General features: G+C 36.4%; 1 protein-coding gene across 1 annotated transcript in view; it reads left to right on the top strand.

Moving 5' to 3' along the window:
• Positions 1-23,717, top strand: part of SLC13A1 (solute carrier family 13 member 1) — a 113,270-nt gene that overhangs the window by 75,019 nt on the left and 14,534 nt on the right. The window contains exons 8-10 of the mRNA XM_028525207.2: positions 15,641-15,760; positions 20,248-20,346; positions 20,717-20,818. Coding sequence (XP_028381008.1) covers positions 15,641-15,760; positions 20,248-20,346; positions 20,717-20,818 — 321 coding nt within the window. The remainder of the gene's footprint in view (positions 1-15,640; positions 15,761-20,247; positions 20,347-20,716; positions 20,819-23,717) is intronic.

The following is a 23,717-nucleotide window of genomic DNA, read 5'->3' as shown; positions in this document are numbered from 1 at the left end:
CATATTTTCAAGTACTGATAGGACATTATTGTCAGTTCCAGGAAGGTGGGCAGCACTGAGAAGTCCTGAAACAGGATTTAGGTCCTTCTCACAGAAAAATTAACATTCCAGGCAAGAAACCTATACACCAAGAAGTGGATTCATAGAGTATGAACTTACTAAAATTATCTCAAAATGTTGTGCATGCATAGCTTTTCCAGGAAATTCAAGATTCAAAAGATAGCACTCTGTTCCTGGAAGAATGAGAACTCTCAAACAAAGAAAGCTTGTATAGCAGTTTAGGGACCATACAACACAGACTTCCATGTGTACTACTGTTTCTATGAGTACACAGTCATCATGTGTAATCAACAGGCGACTTAGAAAGGAATCTTTGAAAGACATTTGGTTTATAAGTGGGAGAATCTGAAATTCACAGCCTAGAGATGATTTTTCTCCCAATTCAAGACAGGAAATATACTTGATCCCTTTCTGAAAGTAGACTTCTGTCCTTTCTCATGAGTTCCCCTAAGAAAGAGATTCCACATCTTAGTCATCTCTATAAATCTCTTTTTCTGAAATTTAGACCAAATTTTTATTGTTTTATGCATGGTGATGGTAGATAACTGCTGATTTCCTCTATTCCCATGTAATTAATTCACATTGTCAATGTAATACATATTGAGTTTGAGTTTGGTTATCATTTTCTTGCATTATGTACCAACCAAATTTTTTTTCTTTTATCTAACTGTTCCCTTCACACTTTGAATGTATTCATCCACTTGCAATGTACACATTGAGACCACCAGATAGCACTTTCAGCAAAATGTTTCAGTGACTATTTTTCCTAATTGTCTAATCTTCTAATTCTTGAAGTCATGGGAATTTAGCCAAAATAGTCTTTAAATTTAGAAAATACTTAAATGTACTTTGAATTTAGACATATTCCTTCAAAGTTTGTTTTAACATTAGAAATTATATTAAAACTAGCAAAAACCTCAATGCATCCCCTCTTGATTGAAGATATTAAGCTAGAAGAGGGAAAAATAACTTTATGTGATAAAATATAATTGATATTATTGAACGAATTAATTTTTTCTTAAATATTGTCCCTAAAAAACTTAACAGCATCCCAAAGCAATAATGAAATAAGTGGTTTAATGTTATTGGGAAAAGTTTCACAAACTTAGAACTGCAGGAAAAGAAAAAAGGATTTTTTTTTTTGTCCAGATGTTCAGAGCTAGAGAGCTAATCTCACCTTTTCTTCTTGACATTTTTTGAGCAGTATCAATGATTATTTTGTACAAATTATTTTGGGTCTCACCCAGCTTAAAAGGGTACATGAGCCTGAGAATCAATGATTTCCTATCATTGACATTTACAGAAAGGCACCATCTTATAAATAAAGTGTGGGAGGAAAGATAACACATTTTAAAGCCTTATCTATCTATCTACCTATCTATCATGTATCTATTTATCTGCCATCTATCTATCTATTACATATACTATATATAATGTTTCTCTTCTATTTCTTACACAAAAAATAAGAACTATAAATTCTGAGAAAGCTAAATTTTATCCAGTGCAAATAAAAACTGACTTTCATTCATTCAGTCAATCAACAAACATTTGTTGAAGACTCACAATGTGTAAGGCTGTTTGGAATTCTTTTGGAGAATGAAAAAAATAAAACCTACCAGAAGAAAGAGTCTATCTAATTGTCTAGACAAAATATACATATGTGAAAACCATTAAAATCTTCAAAACATAATTACATTTATTTTTTAAGATCATTAATTTATAATAAATTTAATAACATTTATTTTTTGACATACAGGGGAGAAGGTAAAGTGATATGTATTGAGTTCTTGCCAGATAATTTACATCCCTTTAGTGTATACATGTCCTATATATCCTTGCTGTGGAAATAGTGTATAATGGCAATTAAAAGCATAGGATCCGGGTTTAAAATGTCCGTGTTCAAATCCCAGTCTTCAATTTACCAAGTAGGTAACCTTGGACAAATCTCTTTAAGTTTGTTACCTTGCCAGAAAAATAAGGATAATAATATCCCTCTCTTAGCAGGGGGATTCTGTGTTTCACATAAAATATTGGGTTGGCCGAAAAGTTCATTTAGGTTTTTCCATACTATGGCTCTAGTAGTGTTTAGTTGTTTTTAACTTCATCTGAAACAGTTTTGTTAGATTATATAGTGACAGTTGTCATATCAGAGTGCATTTAAAAAAACTCATCAAAATTGGTGATTTTTATGTAGCCATTTTAATATTGAGGTGGAAGAAAATTAGCAACATTTTCAGTGTATTATGCTTTATTACTTCAAGAAAGGTAAAAATGCAAAAAACAGTTTGTGCAGTGCACAGAGAAGGTGTTGTGACTGTCAAAACTGGTTTGAGAAGTTTCTTGGTACTATTGACATTTTGGCCAACTAATTCTTTGCTGTGGGACTGTTTTATGCATTGGAAGATGTTTAGCAGTAATCCTGGCCTTAACCCACTGAAACCAATAGCAGGAGATTGCTGACATACTCAAAATATGCAAAACAACAAAGTTATTGGTGACAATGCAAAATATGTCTTTTATTTTACAGAAAAAACTAAAGCGACGTGTAGGTCGACCCAACAAATAGCACTTAGAACAGTACCCAGCACAGAGCATGTGCTCAATAAATGCTGATTATTTTTGTTAGAGATGAGACAGATGAGGTTCAGCTTAGCAGAGAGAGGACCAAATAAAGATCAGTCAGAGCCTCATAGTTTGTCTTCCTAAAACCTAGCTCCCTACAAACATAATTGAACACGTGTCTTAAAAGGGGATTATAACTGTAGCTGCTATGTGATGTGGCAACAACCCCTTTGATCTTGAGAGAAAACTTGTCTTTATAACATGATCCAAACCTAAAAGAGGTAAACACCGTGTTTATGAAGAAATGAGTGCAAATAATTCATAAAAATCAAAGCACAGGAAATCTATAATAGTTTTTCTAGGGAGGCAGTAGAATAGTCTCTGCATCTTTTTGCACAGGTTAGAACACCAGTGTGTAGATTGAGTCTGGGGCCAGGAGACCAATTAGGAGTCTGTTACCAAGTGCTGACAGATGACGATGGGGCAGAACAAGGCTAGTTGTGAAATGATAGGAGGATTTAGACACAGGAGACTGTAAAGTCAGAGGTGGTGAGTAATTAGATATGAAAATTTCAGGGATTTTTTTGCCAATATGGCTGTATAGATAATGATGCCATGCACCTCTAGACAAGACAAGGCAGGCTTATAAGAGAAATTAATAAATTTGATTTTGGATGTATTGAAATGGCCTGTTACTTGCCTATCAACAAAGAGATTTTCAGCAGGCATTTGCAAATTCATTGCTCAAGTTTGTTATCAATGTGTGGCTATATAAAAATATAAAATGAAAATCTTGAGTATAGAAATGGTCACGTAGGGAGAGAAAAATTAGAATTGAGACATGGATAGACCCTTAGGAAATATTGACAATAAAGAAGGTGAGAAAAGTTAATTAAGGTAGGTAGAGAACCAGGAGGATGTGGTATATTGAAAGTCAAAGTAGAATAGCATTCTCTCTCTCTCTCTCTCTCTTTTTCTTTTGATTTAATCTGTATTGTATTTTTCCCCTTACTGTTGAGTCCCCTTATATCCTCTCCCTCCAGCAATCACCACACTGTTGTCCATGTCCATGAGTCCTTTTTCCTTTTTGCTCAATCCCTCCACCCCCTAACCAAGCACCCTCAGCTGTCACCCTCCTCTCCCTCTATGTATCTGTGCCCACTTTCCTTGTAGTTCAGTTTATTCATTAGATTTCACATATGAGTGAAATCATATGATATTTTTCTTTCTGACTGGCTTATTTCGTTCAGCATAATGTTCTCCAGGTCCATCCATACTGTTGCAAAGGGTAAAATATTCTTCTTTTTTACTGCTAAGTAGTATTCCATTGTGTAAATGTCCCATAGTTGTTTTATCCACTCATCTACTGATGGACAAGGGCTGCTTCCACATCTTGTTGATTGTAAATATTGCTGCAATGAACATAAGATTGCTTATGTTCTTTCAAAACAGTGTTTTGGGTTCATTCAGATATATTGCCAGAAATGGGATAGTTGGGTGAAAGGGCAGATCCATTTTTAATTTTCTGAGGTATCTCCATACTGCTTTCCAAAGTGGCTGCACCAGTCTGCATTCCCACCAACAGTGCACAAGGGTTCCCCTTTCTCCACGTGCTCATTGCACTTGTTTGTTGATTTATTGGTGATGGCCATTCTGACAGATGTGAGGTGATATCTCATTATGGTTTTAATTTTCATTTATCTGATAATTAGTGATGTTGAGCACATTCTCTTATATCTATTGGCCATCTGTATGTCCCCTTTGAAGAAGTCTGCATTCAGGCCCTTTGCCCACTTTTTAATTGGGTTGTTTCTTTTTTGGTGTTTAGTTTTGTTAAGTTCTGTATAAATTTTGGGTATTAATCCCTTATCAGATATATTGGTGAATATATTCTTCCATTCTGTGGGTTGTCTTTTTATTTTGTTGATGATTTCTTTTGCTGTATAAAAACTTTGTTGTAGTCTCATTAGTTTATCTTTTTCTTTTGTTTCTCTTGCCTGGGGAGATATGTCTGATAAAATATTGCTATGAGCAATGTCTGAGGTTTTGCTGCCTATGTTTTCCTCTATGATTTTTATGATTTCAGAAATAACATTTAAATCTTTAATCCATTTTGAATTTATTCTTGTGTGTGATATAGGAAGGGGATCTAGTTTCATTTTTCTTCACATATCTGTCCAATTTACCCAACGCCATTTATTGAATAAACTATCTTTAATTCATTGCATATTCTTGCTTCCTATGGTGAGCATTAATTGACCATAAAGGTGTGAGTTTATTTCTGGGCTCTCTATTCTGTTCTAGTGATCTATGTGTCTGGTTTTATGCTAAGTACCATGCTGTTTTGATTACTTCCTTATAATTTGATATAAGGAAGCATGATTCCTCCCTCTTTGTTCTTCTTTCTCAGGATTGCTGTTGCTATGTGGGGCCATTTGTGGTTCCATATAAATTTTTGAAATGTTTGTTTTGGTTCTGTGAAATATGTCATCAGAATCTTGATAGGAATTGTATCGAATCTATAGACTTCTTTGGGTAGTATGGACATTTTAATGATGTTAATTCTTCAAATCCATGAACATGGTATGTGCTTCGACTTATTTATATCTTCTATTTCTCTTTTCAGTGTCATATAATTTTCTGAGAATAGGTCTTTTACAACCTTGGATAGGTTTATTATGAGGTATTTTATTCTTTTTGTAACAATTGGGAATGGGATTGTTTTCTTCATTTCCCTTCCTATTAGTCTGTTATTGGCATATAAAAATGCAACTGATTACTGGATATTAATTTTGTGTCCTGCTACTTTGCTGAATCTATTTTATCAGTTCCAGTAGTTTCTTGGTGCAATCTGTGGGTTCTGTATGTACACTATCATGTCATGTTCAGATAATGACAGTTTTACTTTTTTCTTTCAAATTTGGATGCCTTTTATTTCTTCTTCTTATCTTATTGCTGTGGCTGGGACTTCCAAAACTATGTTGTATAAGAGAGGTGAAAGTGGATATCCCTGTCTCGTTCCTGATCTTAAGGGGAATGCTTGTTTCTGCCCATTGAGTGTCATACTAGCATTAGGTGTGTCCTATATGACCTTTATTATGCTTAGGTATGTTCCCTCTATTCTCACTTTGCTGAGAGTTTTTATCATAAATGGGTTGTATCAAATGCTTTTTCTGCATCTATTGATATGATCATGTGGCTTTTATCATTCATTTTTTTATGTGATGACTCACGTGTATTTATTTGTGAATGTTGTACCAACCTTGCATTCCTGGAATAAATCCCACTTGATCATGGTGTATGATCTTTCTGATGCACTCTTGTATTCAGTTTGATAATATTTTGTTGAGGATTTTAGCATCTGTGTTTATCAGGGATATTGGCCTATAATTTTCTTTTTTTGTAGTGTCATTATCTGGTTTTGGAATTAGGATAATGCTGGCTTCAAAAAATGAGTTTGGGAGCCTTCCCTCTTCTTGAATTTTATGAAATAGTTTGAGGACAGGTGTTCTTCTCAGAATGTTTGATAAAATTCACCTGTGAAGCCATCTGGTTCAGGGTTTTGTTGGTTGGGAATTTTTTTATTATTGCTTAAATTTCACTAGGTGTAATCTGTCTGGTCAGATTATCTGTTAATTTCTGATTTAGTTTTGAAAGATTGTATGTTTTTAGGAATTTATCCATTTTGTCCAGGTTGTCCAGTTTGTTGGCATATAATTGTTTATAATATTTTTTACACTCTTTTGTATTTCTTTTTTGCATGTTTATTTATTTTACTTATTTTTATTTTTTCCACATTTTTTTGTTGTTGTTCAAGTACAGTTGTCTCTATTTCCCCCACCCCCCCAGCCATCCCCACTTCCCACTACAGATCCTACCCCACTTTGGTGGGGTATAAACCTAAGACACACCTAGGTTTTAAAGGAGGAAAATAGAGAAAAAAATTCTGAAGCAAAAAATGTGGTAAAAAAGTGCATCTTATAGTCTGAAAAATATGGTCTCCTCTCCCACCTCCCCATTGGTTATTGTCAGTTTCTTCTTAATTTCAATGTCTCTGGTTATATTTTGCTTGCTTGTTTGTTTTGTTGATTAGGTTCTACTTATGGGTGAGATCTTCTTTTGTATTTCTTTGGTGTCAGTTATTATTTCTCCTCTTTCATTTCTGATTATATATATAGGTCCTCTTTTTTTCTTGATGAGTATGGTTAAAGCTTTGGCAATCTTTTTATGTTTTTAAAGAAACATCTCTTGGATTCATTGATTTTTTTAGACTCTATTTCATTTATTTCTGCTGTAATCTTTATTATTTACTTCATTCTACTCTGGGCTTTGGTTTTCTTTTTCAATTTCCTTAAAGTGTAAAGTTAGATTGTTTATTTGAGCTTTTTCTTGTTTGTTTGTTTGTTTGTTTGCTTGTTTTTTGAGATAGGCCTGTAGTGCTATGAATTTTCCTCTTAGGATTGCTTTCCAGTATCCCACAGATTCTGAGTTGTTGTGTCCTCATTTTCACTTGATCAAATCTTTTTATTTCTTCCTTGAACATGTTGTTGACCTAGTCATTGTTTAATAGCATGTTATTTAGCTCCCATGTCCTTGCATGTTTTTCCATGTTTTCTTGTGATTGATTTTAGTTTCATAGAATTGTGGTCAGAGATGCTTGATATGATTTCAATCTTCCTAAAGTTATTTAGACTTGTTTTGTGTCTCAACATGTAATGGATCCTAGAAAATGTTTCATGTGCACTTGAAAACAGTGTATATTTTGCTGCTTTGCAGTGAAATGTTTTGAAGATATCAGCGAAATCCATTTGATCTAGTGTGTCATGTAAGGCTGCTGGAGAACAGTATTTTTACACTGGAGGATGAGCCAGGAGCGTGCAGTGTGGGTGAAGGGTCAAGGAGGCTGATGGCTGGGAAAAAGTTTTTGTTCTCATCTTATGTCGTCTAAGAGGGCAGTTTTGGTGGAATAGTGGGGACCAAGGCAGAACTGAGACTGGAGAGAGTTAACAAGAGAGTTCATAGTGGGGAGGGGATGGTAGCTGGTTTTAACAAGTCTTTCAAATTTGACAAAGAAAAGAAGAAAAGAACAAGCCTGGTATAATCAGAGTCAGAGAGGGAGATATCAGTATGGTTTTACACTCAGGAAAAGGACACTCAGGTAAAAAACAGAGGTGTGAAATTTGGGGGAAAAAAGAGGGAGAATATTGATTGGCTGAGAGTCTGGTAAAAGTAGCATGGAATTAAAACGAGAGTAAATATAGAGAATATTTTGGCAGTTACCATAGGGGCAGGAGTTATGGGGGGATTGGTGAAAAACTTGATAGGATTAAGAAGTACAAATTGGCAGTTACAAAAATAGTAACAGGGATGTAAAGTATAGCATAGGCAACATAGTCAATAATACTATAATAACTATACACAGTATCAGATAGGTACTGGATTTATCAGGGTCATCATTTCACAGTTACATAAATATCGTATCGTGGCATTGTACACCTAAAACTAATGTCACACTGTATGTCAACTGTAATTGAAAAAAGAAGTTATTTTTTAAAAAAGAGTAGAAATGTTAGTTTTGGAGAAGAAGGACCTAGCTTCCTGAGTGATAATGCGAGGGAAGGAGAGAACAGATGACGACAGAAGTTTCCAATCATGTAGACAACTCCCTCACTTCCCAGATGAGGAAGCTGAAGCTCAGAGCATTTAAGTGAGATCACTCATCCATGAGGAAGTGGGAGGTGAAGGGGTTGCCTGAGGCCCAGTGCCTTTTCCACTCTGCAGGCTCACTGCCTTGCAGACTGCGTGTGAGGGGGGCATGTTGGCAAAGTTCTAATTCAAAATGCTCTCTCCCTGATATTTATCCACTGCTCACTGACATATTCTCCCAATCATCTGTTCCATTACTAACACTATTGTTAATAAATACAACCCTATAATTAACCCATTTCTTCCTGTTCTGGTTATTGAAAGACCCACCAGTTCTGCCAAGTTTTACCTCTACTTGTGTGGGTGCTGTATCATCCATCCGAAACTCTGCTTAGTTCCTCCTACATTGCCATTCCCATCTCCTCTTAGCATAAACTATATTCACATTTCTCTAAACTTGTCTGCTCCACACACATGCACAACCACCACCCTTGGTGACTGTAAGCTTGTAAAGGCTTCATCCTTATTCTTCTGTTAGCCCACAAGGGCACAACAGGAGATCAATAAACACTGCTTGAGATGAACAGTACCAAGGCATAAACAAATTGCTGACTGCTCTTGGGAATCATCTAAATAACTAAATAACCTTTTTATAATAAAATAGAGTTATTAAGGGAAATCTTATTAGGGGCAATAACTGTTTTCACAAGAGTAGCTTTGATGCATCAATATTATTTAACAAATAGAGCAGCTATTAGTTAAATACAAAAACCAAATCTACCAAATTAAGAATGGAAGATTCTCGCAGGTAAAATTTTGTAGCTTTTTGATTATCAAAGTATATTATTCAGTTTGTGGGTGTCAGCTGTGAAATATGTGGGTATGCAAAGCAGATCAGAAGGAAGTTGTATTATCAATGATTTGCACAGTCACTGTTACTAGTGACGTGTTAAATACTAACTATTACAGGTTCATAAACCAACAAATAGTAAAAGAAATAGGTTTATAGTTGCCCTAAATTTAAAGTCCACATCCCTAACTTCTCTTTTTGGCTTGTTACAGAAGGAAAAGATAAACCAGTTACCTAGCAATAGCTACCTTCAAAAATTACCATGATAATTCCCCTGAAGAAATGAGACATACATATTTCTCAGAAAGAATTTATCTGGCCAATACAATAGATGAAATTTGGTTATTACAGAGTTTGGACTCAGACTTTGATTCAGATTTCAACCTTGCTATATAATAATTAGCTTAACTTCTAAGAACATCAGTTTTTTTCATCTGTGAAATGGGGTCAAAACTCTAATTTAAAACAGTGTTGTGAGGATTAAATGACACAATGCATACATTGCTCTAATCAAAGGGCCTGGCACATAGGAAATTGTCAATAATGCTAGTGTTGTTGCTGCTGCTTCTACTTTTGTGTTTGCTATTAGAAATATAAGCCTGGCTCATATATAACGAGGAGTTAATATTTGAAAAAAAATTTCTGCCCTGGCTGGTGTAGCTCAGTGGATTGAGCACGGGCTGTGAACCAAAGCATCACAGGTTCGATTCCCAGACAAGGCACATTCCTGGGTTGCAGGCCACGGCCCCCCGCAACCGCACATTGATGTTTCTCTCTCTCTTTTTCTCCCTCCCTTCCCTCTCTAAAAATAAATAAATAAAATCTTTTAAAAAAAGAAACTTCTGGAAGTACACAGAAACAAAAACTGAAAGGTAACTTTGACTCAGAAATAATGAAAACAGTCATAATCAAATGGACTATAATCAGTGTGGATGCTAGCTTATAGTGGTCCAAATCTGTTTCAAGGCTGTAAATTTCCATAGCTACATTCATTCTTTTGAGACCATTTCTGTGTCTTTCATTAGAATTATTTGTCATCTGGTAGCTGGACATAAGACCCTCAATGACAACACTGTCTTCCTAGGTTTCAACATTGACATGAATATATGCTTCAGGTCAAAGCATGTCTCTGCTATGGAGCAATTATTTCTGTAGTGCTCAAAAATGTACAAAAAACATCAAGTTTGTACTCCAGCCTCTGGATATTTATTTATTTCTTTTTTATTGTTCAAGTACAGTTGATATATTTCAAGATATGTGAAATTTTGTATTTTCACCTCGGAGCTGCAATTGAGGGCATTGAGTTTTAATGAAAAGAGGTTGTGGGTTTTGTGTTTTTTTTGTACTTTATTGAGTATGCTATTACAGTTGTCCTGATTTTTCCTTTGTCCCCCTCCACTAAACACCCCCCACTTCCTCAGGCAATACCTTCACCAAAGTTCACGTCTATGGGTTACTGTATAAGTTCTTTGGCTACTCTACTTCCTATACTGTACTTTACATCCCCATGGCTGTTCTTTTTTTATTTTTATTTTTTACTTTTTTTTCATTGATGTTCAAGTACAGTTGTCACCATTTTCTCACCACCACCTTCCCCTGCCCTACCCATGCTCACCTCACAACCTCAATCCCACCTCACCTTGGCTCCATCCATGGGTCCCTCACTCATGTTCATTTACATCTTCTTCTCTTCTTTCATACATTATTTTCCTCTCACCTCCCCTCTAATTACTATCAGTTTGTTGTTGATTTCAATGTCTCTGACTATATTTTGCTTCCAGTTTGTTTTGTTAATTAGGTTCCACTTATAGGTGAGATGCAAATTATAGGTGAGATACCACTTCACACAGGTCAGAATGGCCATCATAAACAAATCAACAAACAAGTGCTAGAGAGGTTGTATAGAAAAGGGAATCCTACTGCACTGTTAGTGAGAATGCAGACTGATGTAGCCACTGTGGAAAACAGTATGGAATTTCCTCAAGAAAGTAAAAATGGAATTGTCTTTCAACCTAGCAATTCCACTGCTGGGTCTATACCCCAAGAACCCTGAAACACTAATTCAAAAGAACCTATGCACCCCACTGTTCTTAGCAGTGCAATTTATAATAGCTAAGTGCTGCAAACAGCCTAAATGCCCATCAGTAAATGAGTGGATCAATAAACTATGGTATATTTACACAATGGAATACTATGCAACAGAAAGATAGAAGGAGCCCTTCTATCTTCCCTACCCTTTGCAACAACATGGATGGAACTGCAAAGTATTATGCTAAGTGAAGTAAGCCAGGCAGTGAATCCCGTGGCTGTTCTTTAACTACTTATTTGTACTCCTTAATCCCCTCTCCTCTTCACACATTCTCCCCCTGCCCCCTCCTATTTGCCAGCCTTTCGGGCAACTAACTTCTTTTCTCTTGCTTTTAAGAGTCTTTCTTTATCTTTAACCTTTGACCTTTACACTCCTCCTGGGTTAAAATCCAGCTTGGCTGTACAGTCCGTGACCCTGAGCAATTCACTTAACCTTCTGAGACTCAATGTCTTCCTGTGTAAAATGGAAATACAAAGCTTTTCTCACAGGATTTTCGTTAGATTATCCGTTCATTCCTACACCTCTGCCTGACCTGTAAGACTCAGAGTGCCCCCAGGGTGCATTCCTTGCTCTCCATTTACTCTCAAAATTTTCACACCCATTTCCATGGTTTATGAAACCATCTCTGTGTTTGGTGACTACCAACTTTGTATTCCTAACTTTTTCTCCTCTCAGTTCCAGACTTATTTATCTACTGCCTATCTGACATGGCCAGTTGGAAAAGTAAGGGACATTTCAAGTTCACAGGCCCACAACAGCATTTCTGATCCACCACTCCCTCACACTTCAGCCAACCCATTCTTCCTTCTGACTTCATTTCAATCAATGGAACTTTTCTCCATTTCCTACATTTTATCCCAGATACAGAGTCTGGCAGAAGTAATGCCTGTGTGAGTGTGGTTGGTAGAGTAATAATACAGTGTAAGAATTTATAGTTTTGATTTGGAGATTTCACCTAAAATATCACATGGTGTGCTTGAGTGTGATATTGTTATATTACAGAATTACATAGTTATGATTTGGTAATAAAAAAGGGGCATTATTTGTGCCAGACCCTGTATATCAAAATCTATTCCTTCTGTTCATCTGAACTGCTATCAACCCAGACTAAGCTAAACCCCACTCTACTCTCACTTCCCCTATTCCTATGCAAACCTTCCTCTGTCTGCTAATAGATTCCCCTACGTGTTTGTCTTCTATTGCTGTTTTACAATTTACTATCAGTTTAGTGCCTTAAAACAGCACAAACTTATCATCTCATCATTTTTGTGGGTCAGGGCTAGAGCCTAGGCACAGGTTAGCTGGGTCCTTGGCTCAGGATCTCACCAACCTGAAAGGTGTCAGCTGAGCCTGTAGTCACCACAGAAGTTCAGGGTTCTATTCCAAACCCATTCAGGTTGTTGAAAGAATTCATTTCCCTGTGGTTGGATTACTGAAGAGCCATTTTCTTGCTGACTGTTGGCATGGGACCATTCTCAGCTACCCGGAGATCCTTGCTTTGTGGCCCCTTCCTTTTACAACATGAAAGCTTGCTTATTTAAGTCAGCAGGAAAATATCTTTTATGGGCTCACCTGATTAGGCCAGGCCCACCCAAGACAGCCTTTTAAAAAAAAATTAACTCAGTCACATGATGGGGACTTTTATTAGTGCTGCAAAATTCATTCAATTTAGCCATAAAAGAAGCTAATCACAGTGACAAAATCTCATCACATTTACAAGTTCTATCTGCACAGAAGGGGAGAGGATTATACAAGGCATGTATACCAGGGGCAGAGATCTTGAGGGGGATCTTGAACTCTGCCTCCCACACCTTGGCTTCCACTCTTGTTTCCTTTAGTCTTGAGAACTTACGTGACCAACATGTTTTTTGCACGTAACAATTTTACATAGACTTTAAATTAGATCATGTCACTAATTTATTTACTATGTTTCAACTACTCCTAATCCCATTTGTACTAAAATTCCACTTTTTTCTGATGGCCTACAAGGTTATACATGACCTGTCTCCTATGGGCTACTTCTTGGGCTTTATTTCATGTCACTGTACCTTAATTCACTACCCACAACCACACTGGCCTCTGTCTAAGTCTCCCACATTCCAAATTCATTCCCACCTCAGGGCCTTTGTGTTTGAAATTTCTTGTCTGTAATACTGTTTCAAATACTGTTATTTACATGACTGCACCCTTCTTGCCATTTTGATCTCATCTCAAATCATCTTCCTTGACCACATTCTATAAAATTTCTCCCTCCCCCTAATAATTATTACATTATTTTTGTTTTATTTTCTGATTCATTATATGCTTACCTGTTTATTGCCCGTGTTCCTCATTTACATATAAACTTTAAGAGAACCTGGACCATGTTCATCTAATTTACTACTACATTTCCAATAGCTAGAAGAGTACCTGGCACATGCTAGACACCCAAAACATAGTATAGGGTGGAAGAAAAGGATCCTATCAGAATTAAATGTACTTACTTGGTCCAGGATGAAAGAAACCTACATTTCCTCCATGCAGATTCATGCAGTCACTCTGCTTTTAGGATATGCAGAAGTAGGACAAGAGACACCAGGGTGAAACTAATCCCTTACACTATGCTGTTCACTCCATTTTCATCCAAAATATTCACTCTGTGTACAAGTGTAAGGGTTGGGATAATGGAGATCGCAGTCCAGTGTGGTATTTACTTCCTTACTACTGAAGCAAAAAACAAAAACAAAACAAAACAGACTTCAGCTTTTTCAGGATTTCATTTTCCTAAATGAACTATTTTTCCAGGCAAAAATTCTGAAAATCACTTTTCAGATGAACGAATCTTAAAGGATTCTCTGCAGTGTGTGGGAGTAACATGCAGCCCGATTGCATGGTACGAGCCACAGGTGGTGGAATGAGACTGGGCTGGGGCATTGTTTTGACCCGGGTCCAAGTGGAATTTCTAAATGTCTTTTGGCTAAACAGGATAACATAGGCCATCGACCTATAATCCAAGTCTAACAAAGTTATGGGAAATAAGCTGAAGGCTTTCCTCTTAATTTATTTTCAACTGAAAACAACAACTTTTTTTAAGCAAGCAATTCTCAGTAGAGCCTCATGGACATGATAAAGCATCTTTCCATTCTCCAATTCTTTGTATTCTCTAGTGTTTCTTATTTATCATTTATCACTTTCTAATGCATAAACATGTAAGCTAATCCTTGAATCTCTTCAAGGTAGATAAAAATCATCCTCAGGTTACTAATGATATCTCTAGGAACTTGGGATATCAGCAACTTTTTATAAGCTCAAAGAAATTGTAGAAATCTAGAGTTTTGAAAACTTGTTTTAACAGTCTTTGCATTACTTAGGAATCATCCTAAAATAAACCAAAGAATGCTCTAAAATATAATACATAAATTTGGCTTATGTTGTTGCATTTAGTATGAAACATTTTATTTCTTTACATGATCTTTTTAAATGACAAAATACAGATGTGATTTAAATAAAATAAGAAGTTAAAGGTTTATTATTTCTACAAAGTTCTCTATATTTTGTGATTTCAAAAATAATAAAAATATGTTAATGCTGTTTTTATTACTTCTGTATATTGTACTTTCTAGATTTTCAACTCTTTCTCAAATTTCCTGTTTTTATTCCCCCAAATTATAAAATAGAATAACTATATGAAAACTTACTTGGAATTTAGATTACATTTTGAAACAATGAATGTGATGTTGCCAAAGACACTGCTTGCACTTGACCTTTTTTCCTGTTGTTGCTGTTGTTTTGTTATTATGTGAGCTAAAAAGCTGAAAATAACTAGGAAAGATAAAGGAAATGTTTATGTTTTCCACTTTTAATTAATTTTTATCTGGTCTAGATTTACTCCATTTGACTGCGCCCCAAAGCACTATCTAATTCTAGGAAGCAAGGACTAACATGTGTCTGGCCTGATGGTTGCGGTTGCCTTGGGGGAGGAGGGAAACAGCTTCATAGGTACCTGGCATGCCCACTACCTCTGTGCAATGGTAATGGGCATTCAGAAATGGTCATTTTCATCTGTTCCCAAGTCTGTTTATTTGTCTTTCCTCACACACACATTCATGATTTCAGTACTAACAACAAAACACACTCCTCCATGCATACCCATTTCTCGTGCATTTAATGAGCAAGAGGTACTGTTCTAGGTTCTTAGCATGTCCTTACAGACTGAGTCAACAGAAATCATAACATACCCACTCTTGTTTTTGTGGTAAGTAGCAATAAGGATGTACTTACCAATCAAGAGATAAGGAGAAACACTATCTTCTATTCTGGCTGGTGAAGCCCTCCTGTATCCTCCTTCAGCTGTAGGCACAGGAGAGCTACGCACTGCTGCGCCCCACGGAAGGACCGTCGGGAGGGATTCCACTTGTGCTCCTCCATGAACACCTTTTCTTGTTTTCACACAGGCGCTACTCTAAGTGTCAGTGCCTCAACTTTGGATCATGGTTTATGCTTTCCTTCCCGGCTTCTATCACTATTCTACTCTTGTCCTGGATCTGGCTTCAGTGGCTCTTCCTAGGATTCAAGTAAGTAAATTGTCTGTGTTCATCAGGTAAATGAAAGTGTCTAGGTTCCCAGTCCTCAGCTGCTCACACAGTGCTCTTTCACTGATTTAATGAGGCTGCATTTCTGTATTTCTCTTCCTCACAAAATTGACATATACAAACACATATTTTAAGGATATTCTATTCTAGAATACTATGTAAACAACATTGGCTATTGAAGAGAGTTTGTGGAAGAAACCTTATCTTGGTTTCCCAAATTTGAATCCTAAGCCAATAACATATCAGTAGGCCAGAGAAGCGTAAGGAACTCATTATAATGAGAGTGAAATTTTAAGACGTTTTGCCCCTCCTCTTGGTTTAATGTGGGACATTCCTCAGGTTATTGAGTTACTTCAAACTGTAACATGTAGGGCTTCCTGCCTTATCCGAGCACCCAAACTGGTATGTCCTTGAAAAAATAAAGATCTAAGAGCATGCTCTGTGCACATAGCATTGGATTTGGAATCAGGAGACCAGGGCCAAAGCCGTGGCTTCTCCAAGCCAGGTGAGTTACCTTTGCAAGTCCTGATCCATTCTTAGTCTCAGCATCTTCAACTGTAAAACAGTAGAATTTAACTGGAAGATCAGTAACATCACTTCCAATATGTAATTCTAACACATTTGGGCCCAAGTTGAACACATAGAAGCCAAGATAAGAAATGCTGGTCAAAAATGAGCTGCTGAAATGTCAAATGTACGTATTCAAGGAGAATTTGCAAACATTATGTTGGCTGGGACCGAAGTTGGTGATTCATAAGTGCCAATAAGTTACATGACTTAAATAACAACCAGTCTTTAAAATTATGAAGCGTTCCACCAAAAATCCAAAAATGTAGCATTATGTATTTGACACATATAATAATATTCCAAAAAGGCTGCATGTCAAGCCTTGAGGAATTTTTCCTGAAAAATAAAGCAGTTCAAGTTTATTTTTTATAGGATTTTATTTAAACAATGTCAAGGATCAATGAATAAAACAGCATGTTATCCACCAAGCAGGTGAGACTGACATCAGCTATTTGTGCATTCCTTGAAAAACGGAGCGCCGTGATCAGGTGCTGCTCCATGCTGGTGCCCCAGTTTTCCAAGTCTGGTCGTATAAGGACTGTTATTTTTCCCTCTCTTTCTTCTTCCTGGTTTTTCTCCAGAACCGCTGTTATTTTATTAGTAGTGGGGAGATGGTAGTGATAATTTTTTTAAGAAATCTATTTATCCAGATTGTGGGAGCAGCGTGTGACAGTGATCCTGCTGATGCAAATATGTGGAGTGTCACTGACTTCAGCAGGTGGGCCCCAGTGGGGAGAGGCCTGCTGTGTACTAAATGCCCCTTCCTGGAAAATCCAAGCCTTCAGGGGTCTATTCAGTTGTACAGCTAGCAATGCGGGCTGCAGGGGATAGGAAACCTAAAGCAATGGAGAAAGCATCCTCTCCCAGACCCATAGCTGTTTCCTTCTTTTATTTTTTTTAATTCTCACTGGAGGATTTTTTAGTTATTGACTTTAGAGAGAGGAAGGAGGAGAGAGAGAGACAGAGAGAGAGAAAGAAAAACATCTATGTCAGAGAGAAATATGGATTGGTTGTCTCCCATGTGCACCCTGAGCAGGGATTGAACCGACAACCTTTTGGTGCATGGGACAATGTTCCAACCAAATGAGCCACCCAACAAGGACTCCTTCTTTTTTGCTATATGTAAATGACTTTATAACATATTTATGTAACCATAAATGGGAAATGGTCTTTTTGGGAAATGGTCTCCCCATTTAAAAAGAAGAATTAAAAAGATAAAGGGAAGATGTATTGAAATGTATTCTCCATGAGGAAAAACATTTGTTGTGAAGTGCATACATTAGGCAAAGTCCATAAATCATAACCAGCAGCATGTTTTAGCAGCCCCCTTGCTGTCCACCACTGGTTAGTCACTACACGGTTTCATGGTCCTGCTCATTTTTCAGTGTCCTTTTCAGTCTGCCGCGCGTTCACCTCCAGAGGTTTTAGAATGACAAACAGAAATGATCAGCCACTCCCCTGGCAAGTCCCATACATTCTGATTAGTGTGTTGGCTGTTAACACAGTTAACTCTCACATTATAAATGACCCCAACATACTTGGGAAGAAGCGGCTCATCTATCAATGCCACCAAACTTATTTAAATGGAGAGGTTGATGCATTGTCATATGCTTCATCAGTTCCTTTGTGAAGGCATTAACCTTCATTTATGGCAACGCCAATTTGGCTTTTGACTTAACTATTTATGGTCCCCCCAAAAGTGACAAAGTACAAATGCAATCTACAGGGTGGGAAATAGTTTATTAGGAGACTCGTTTCTTTCTTTAATTCCACTTTTCTATTCTATAGATGGCTTTCAAGGTAGTCCATAGACTAGCCTCTTATAATAGCATTTATATTGTGACAAGAGGTAAAATTCTGACACTGGCATCAGTCAGTGATTGAATTGATCTTGAATGCGACAACATCCATGTAATTGTGTTCATGGTCGGAGGGTATGCCAGAGACTGATTATAAATGTGTAGGATGAATGACATAAGAATTGAGGATTCTCTGCTCCTTCAAAGCAATAATAGTTCAAACAAGTTGAAATAGCAGTGTTACAGAAAAATAAATAAATAAAATGTATCTTTGTGTGATAGCTACCTTCATGCCACCTCAGTCTTCCTACTTACTCCCTCATAAATATCCATGTTTACCCCAGCAATTTACAGAAGAAAATGTTCCTTTTTATTTTTTCACTGATTTGTTGAGGTATCCTTGAGATACAAAGAGCTGTAGATACTTATATCTACATACATATATACATATCTACTTGTATACATACAAAACTTAATGTGTTTGGAGATATTATATACCCATGAAACCATCATTAATATCAATGCCAAACTTATCCACCACCTCCAAAAGATTCTTCCCGTGCCCTTTGATTTTTTGTTGTTTTTGTTTTTCCTTTTGTGGTAAAAAGCGCTTAGCAGGGGATCTACCCCGTTAGCAAAAATTTAAGTATATATACAACACAGCATTAATTACAGGCCCTACAGTTAATCGTCGGCCCTATTCCAGAACTTGAGCATAACTGAAATTTTGTACCCTGTGATTGACACCTCCCTATTTTCCCCTCACCAACCCCTGGGAACCACTATTTTTACTCTCTGCTTCTATATTTTTCACTATTTTAGATCCCACATGTGAGTGAGGTCATGCAATATTTGTTTTTCTATGTCTGACTTCACTTTAGCATGATGTCCTTCAGGTCCATCCATGTTGTAGTATGTATTGGTACTTTGTTCCATTTTATGGCTAAATAACAATCCATTGTATGTATATACCACTTTTTCTTTATCCATTGCTCTGTTGATGGGCATTTAAGTTGCTTCTATACCTTGACTCTTGTGAATAGTGCTGCAGTGAACACGTGCATGCAGGTGTCCCTTTGCGATCCAGATTTCAATTCCTTTGGTTGTATATTCAGAAGTACTTTTCATCTCTACATATAATGTAATCTAACTGAGCTGCTTATAGACACTTTAAGGGGTAATCCACAAGAATCTAGGCATTTTCCCATTTTTTTCTTCCTCTGGAGGGAATTTATTTTTTTTATTTTTTAAATGTAGGGGTAGAGGAGTACTTCACAAAAAACTGTTCAAAGTTGTGAAGACCCTGAACTTCAGGACAGCAAAATTACTCATCGGGGGAAAAGGTCACTAAAATAAGCAGCTAAAAGGAATAGAAACTGGCAGTTACTATTGGAAATAAGTTAGAAAATTATCTGGTGGAGGCTATTAGGCTGAAAGTGGTGAAGAAACTTGAAGAGAAACTTGAAGGGAAAATGTTAAAAAGACATGATTGTCTTTTAATTCTGAGAATAGACCCAGTTGGGACAGCATCCATGATCAGTGCATGAGACTTCCCCACACTAGTGTATAACTTGAGTTAGCACATTTGTGAAAATTGATGAGTCTGACAACAAAGTATCTCAGACATTTGACAAAGGTACTGTTGATTTGATGAATCATATATTTACCATGAATGCCAGTGTTTAGAGATATTGGGTCAAAGAAATATCTGTGACACTGCAACAAGTAAATGAAACTCATTCAAGTGCAACAATTAGCAATCAAGATATATAATTAATATATTGAAGTATATGAGTCAGATACATAAAGTGTAGAGATGAATGGAACATGGCAAAATTTTAACATGGTGCAAAAGGACTTGGAAAAGAAAGAGATCAGTGGAAGGTGGCATGGAAAATATGGAAAAGAACTAAGCATTGAAACTTGAACAAAGCAGGAAAACACAGAAAAGAGGGGAGAAAATATTTAAAGAAGGAGACGGAGGTATAGGCCAAAAATCCAGATTTCTGCTATTAGCAGGATTTGAATTTTATGGAGCTTTCACACAAGTATCTTCTATAAAGGGAAAATCCTTTGCTTACCGGGGTTAACTACTCTTTTCAGTTTTAAGGAGATGTTTACCTGTGGCAAGACCAAGACAGCCAAACAAAAAGCTTGTGCGGATGTGATTAAACAAGAATACCTAAAACTTGGGCCAATAAGGTAAGATTGATGTTTGTATGTGAACACACATACTGTATTTGTTAAAGCAAAGAAGCACATGATTGTCTGTAATGTATTCATAATATTTGATAAGGGCCCCCAGTGTGCTATCCTTTGTGAAAGCACATACTAACCTCATGACAAAATACATATGTTTTCTAAATAAAATTTAATAGATGGAATGACAAGAAGCTGAAAGACCCATGGCAGAAGAAAGTCCTTTGCCAACTGCACTGATTCTCTCAAATTATTGACACATCTAGTTTTTAGTCGTTAGTGTTCTATTAATATTATTCCTCATAATAGCTCGGGAGTTTCTGCAACAATCCTAACTGAGAAAATAAATGAAAGGATTAAAATTTTTCTGCAGGTATCAGGAAATTATCACTTTAACCCTCTTCATTATAATGGCCTTGCTATGGTTTACCAGAGATCCTGGATTTGTTCCTGGTTGGTCTTCACTTTTTCACAAGTAAGTGTTACATGTTATGTTTGTCAACCCTTCCTGTTTTATTGGGTTGGCCAAAATGTTCGTTCAGTTTTTAAGTAAAAATAAAAGACCCATTTTTAATTTTCACCAATAACTTTACTGAACAACTTATTCACCATTTTGTTCCACTACCTTCTGCCATCTTTCGGGCAACTTCATAATCTCATCTTCCCAGAACGTTTTGTCTTTTTGAGCAAAGAACTGTTCCAGGTGCCTTTTGCAGTCTTCCAGGAAATTGAAATATTTTTCCATCAAAAGAATTTTGTAAAGACTGAAATAAATGGAAATCCGAAGGTGCAATGTCTGGTGAATATGACAGAAGAATCAGAACATCACAGCCAAGCTGTTAACAGTTTTTGTCTGGCCATGAAATAAACACGTAGTCTCATATTATCCTGATGGAAGGTCACACATTTTCTGTTGACTAATTCTAGTTGCTTTTCATTGAGTGCTGCTTTCAGTTGGTCTAGCTGGGAGCAATGCTTGTTGGAATTAGTCATTTGGTTTTCTGGGAGGAGCTCACAACAGAGAACTCTAATCCCACTTTACACACAACATCACCTTTTTTTAGATGAAGACTGGCCTCTTACATGGTTGGTGGTGGTTCATTTCATTTGCCCCATGATCTCTTCCATTCCACATTATTGTAAAGTATCCACTCTTCATTGCCCATCACAATTTATTTTAAAAAACAAACCTTTTCATTACATTTAATTAGAGAACTGCATGCAGAAATACGGTCAGGAAGGTTTTCTGGCCTAACTTATGTGGAACCCAAACATCAAAGCAATTAACATAACCAACCTGATACAAATGATTTTTAATTTCAATGCTTGATTTGGGTATTTTGAGTATGTCAGCTATTTTCTGTGTGGTATAACATTGATTTTTCTCAGTTAATGTCTCAATTTAATCGCTATCAACTTCAATTAGTCTATCCAACCATGGAGCATTGTCCATCAAGAAACCTCTAGCATGAAACTTTAAAAACCACTTTTGACACATTCAATGAGTCACGGCACCTTCTTCATACACTGCACAAATCTCTTTTTTGTGTGTTTGTGTTTTTACCTTTGTTGACATAATAAAGCATAATATGCTGAAAACATTGCTTATTTTCTTCCATCTTCAATATTAAAATGGCTACACAAAAATTCATCAGTTTTGATAAGTTTTTTTAATCCATGTTGATATTATAGCTGTCACAATACAATCTAACAAAATTGTTTCAAATGAAGTTAAAGAAAATGGAACACTATTAGAGCCAGCATACGGGAGGGAAATGAACAAACTTTTTGGCCAATTCAATACACTTTGCTTTTTTCCTAAGTGATTAGTATAACTCTGAAAGACTGTATGAGATTTTCTTCTTCCTTTCCATTGAAAAGATTTCTTAATTCTAATCCTTTCAGGGAGAAAAATATAATAAGGAATGAAAAATGAGGTAAGACCTCAGGCAAGATAACCAACTACCATGACACTAAAAATCAGGCTCCTTTAGACAAGGCTATTTCCATCCTTCCAAAATTAGAAATACAGTGTGCAAGAAAGCCATGTTCTATGGTAGTTAGAAGTATACATTTTGGAACCATACCACCTGGATTCCATTCCGGCCTCTTCCACGCTGAGTAGGTCACATCTCTGAATTCCTTTACCAGTAAAACAGAGCTAATGAACACTTAGAACAGTGCTGCCCTTCTACCTACATGAAGTGCAATGTAAGTGTTTGTTATGTAAAGCACCAATCCATGCTTCTTAATGACCTGATACGAATTTATATTCTGTGATGTTTGCCAACTTTTTTTTTACTTCTTTGGAGAATTATTTATTTGGCCCAGTATCTTTTTATCTATTTATGTCCATTAAATACTAATTCACCATAAACCCATGCCTACATCTCTTTTGTAGATAAGGAATGCCTGATGAAGTAATGTCAACCAAACTAATGTTAGAAGCTGGGTCAGAGTTTATTTTAACTTTCAGTGTCTTGTATACCAGCAGTCATTGCTGAGTCATGTGAAATGAGGAGGAAGATTGTAGCATAATTTTCTAAATTAAGGAGCATCCTACATATCATGATAAAGTGGGCTTGAGATTTTGTGTTCCCAATCTATCTTTTGCTGAATTAATCTGGTTGCTAAATTCAGCAGATCTCTTATTTGGACTGCCTGTCTCATATTCCCCAGCAAGAATCCATGTATTCGGGGGCAGAAACCAAAATTATTTGAGTCAAATGTATTCTTCCCACATAGAATAAAGAAATTCCTTTCTCTTGAATCAGAGCCTTCTGGTTATACAGATATTGCTGACACTTTTTAAAGGTGCAGAATCTGAGTCCAAATTCCTAGTGAGCACACAAGTGTAGCAATGCAATGTGGGAGTATGTTTCAAAGAATCAGCTTCAGATTTATAAACTTTCTGATCCCTGTACAGCTAAAACATTTCATTTTTGAGTTGTTAAAACAAACGACAGCTTCCAATTACTCAATGCAAGCTATTTAAAGCAAACTATTGTTTAAAGTTTGATGGTACTATGTAGGTTTGAAATAAGACCTAGACCAACATAATACATACTTCTTCCTCCTTTTAAAAAATCCCACTTCTAGGTTCGATTCCCAGCCAGGGTACATTCCTGGGTTGCAGGCCATAACCCCCAGCAACCGTACATTGATGTTTCTCTCTCTCTCTATCTCCCTCCCTTCCGTCTCTAAAAAATAAATAAATAAAATATTTAAAAAAAAAAATCCCACTTCTACCATCCTAGGTAAGGACAGTCTTTTCTAAACACCAACATGTAAAAACTAAATGAAATCAAACAGTAGCTAATAAAAACCAGGCACAAATCCCAATAGGAAATTCAATATACGAATCAGTTTCTAAT

Source organism: Phyllostomus discolor, chromosome 10 (assembly GCF_004126475.2).
Source record: "Phyllostomus discolor isolate MPI-MPIP mPhyDis1 chromosome 10, mPhyDis1.pri.v3, whole genome shotgun sequence".
NCBI lineage: Eukaryota > Metazoa > Chordata > Mammalia > Chiroptera > Phyllostomidae > Phyllostomus > Phyllostomus discolor.
The sequence above is the reverse complement of the archived record's forward strand: the minus strand, read 5'-3'. Positions and strand labels throughout refer to the sequence as shown.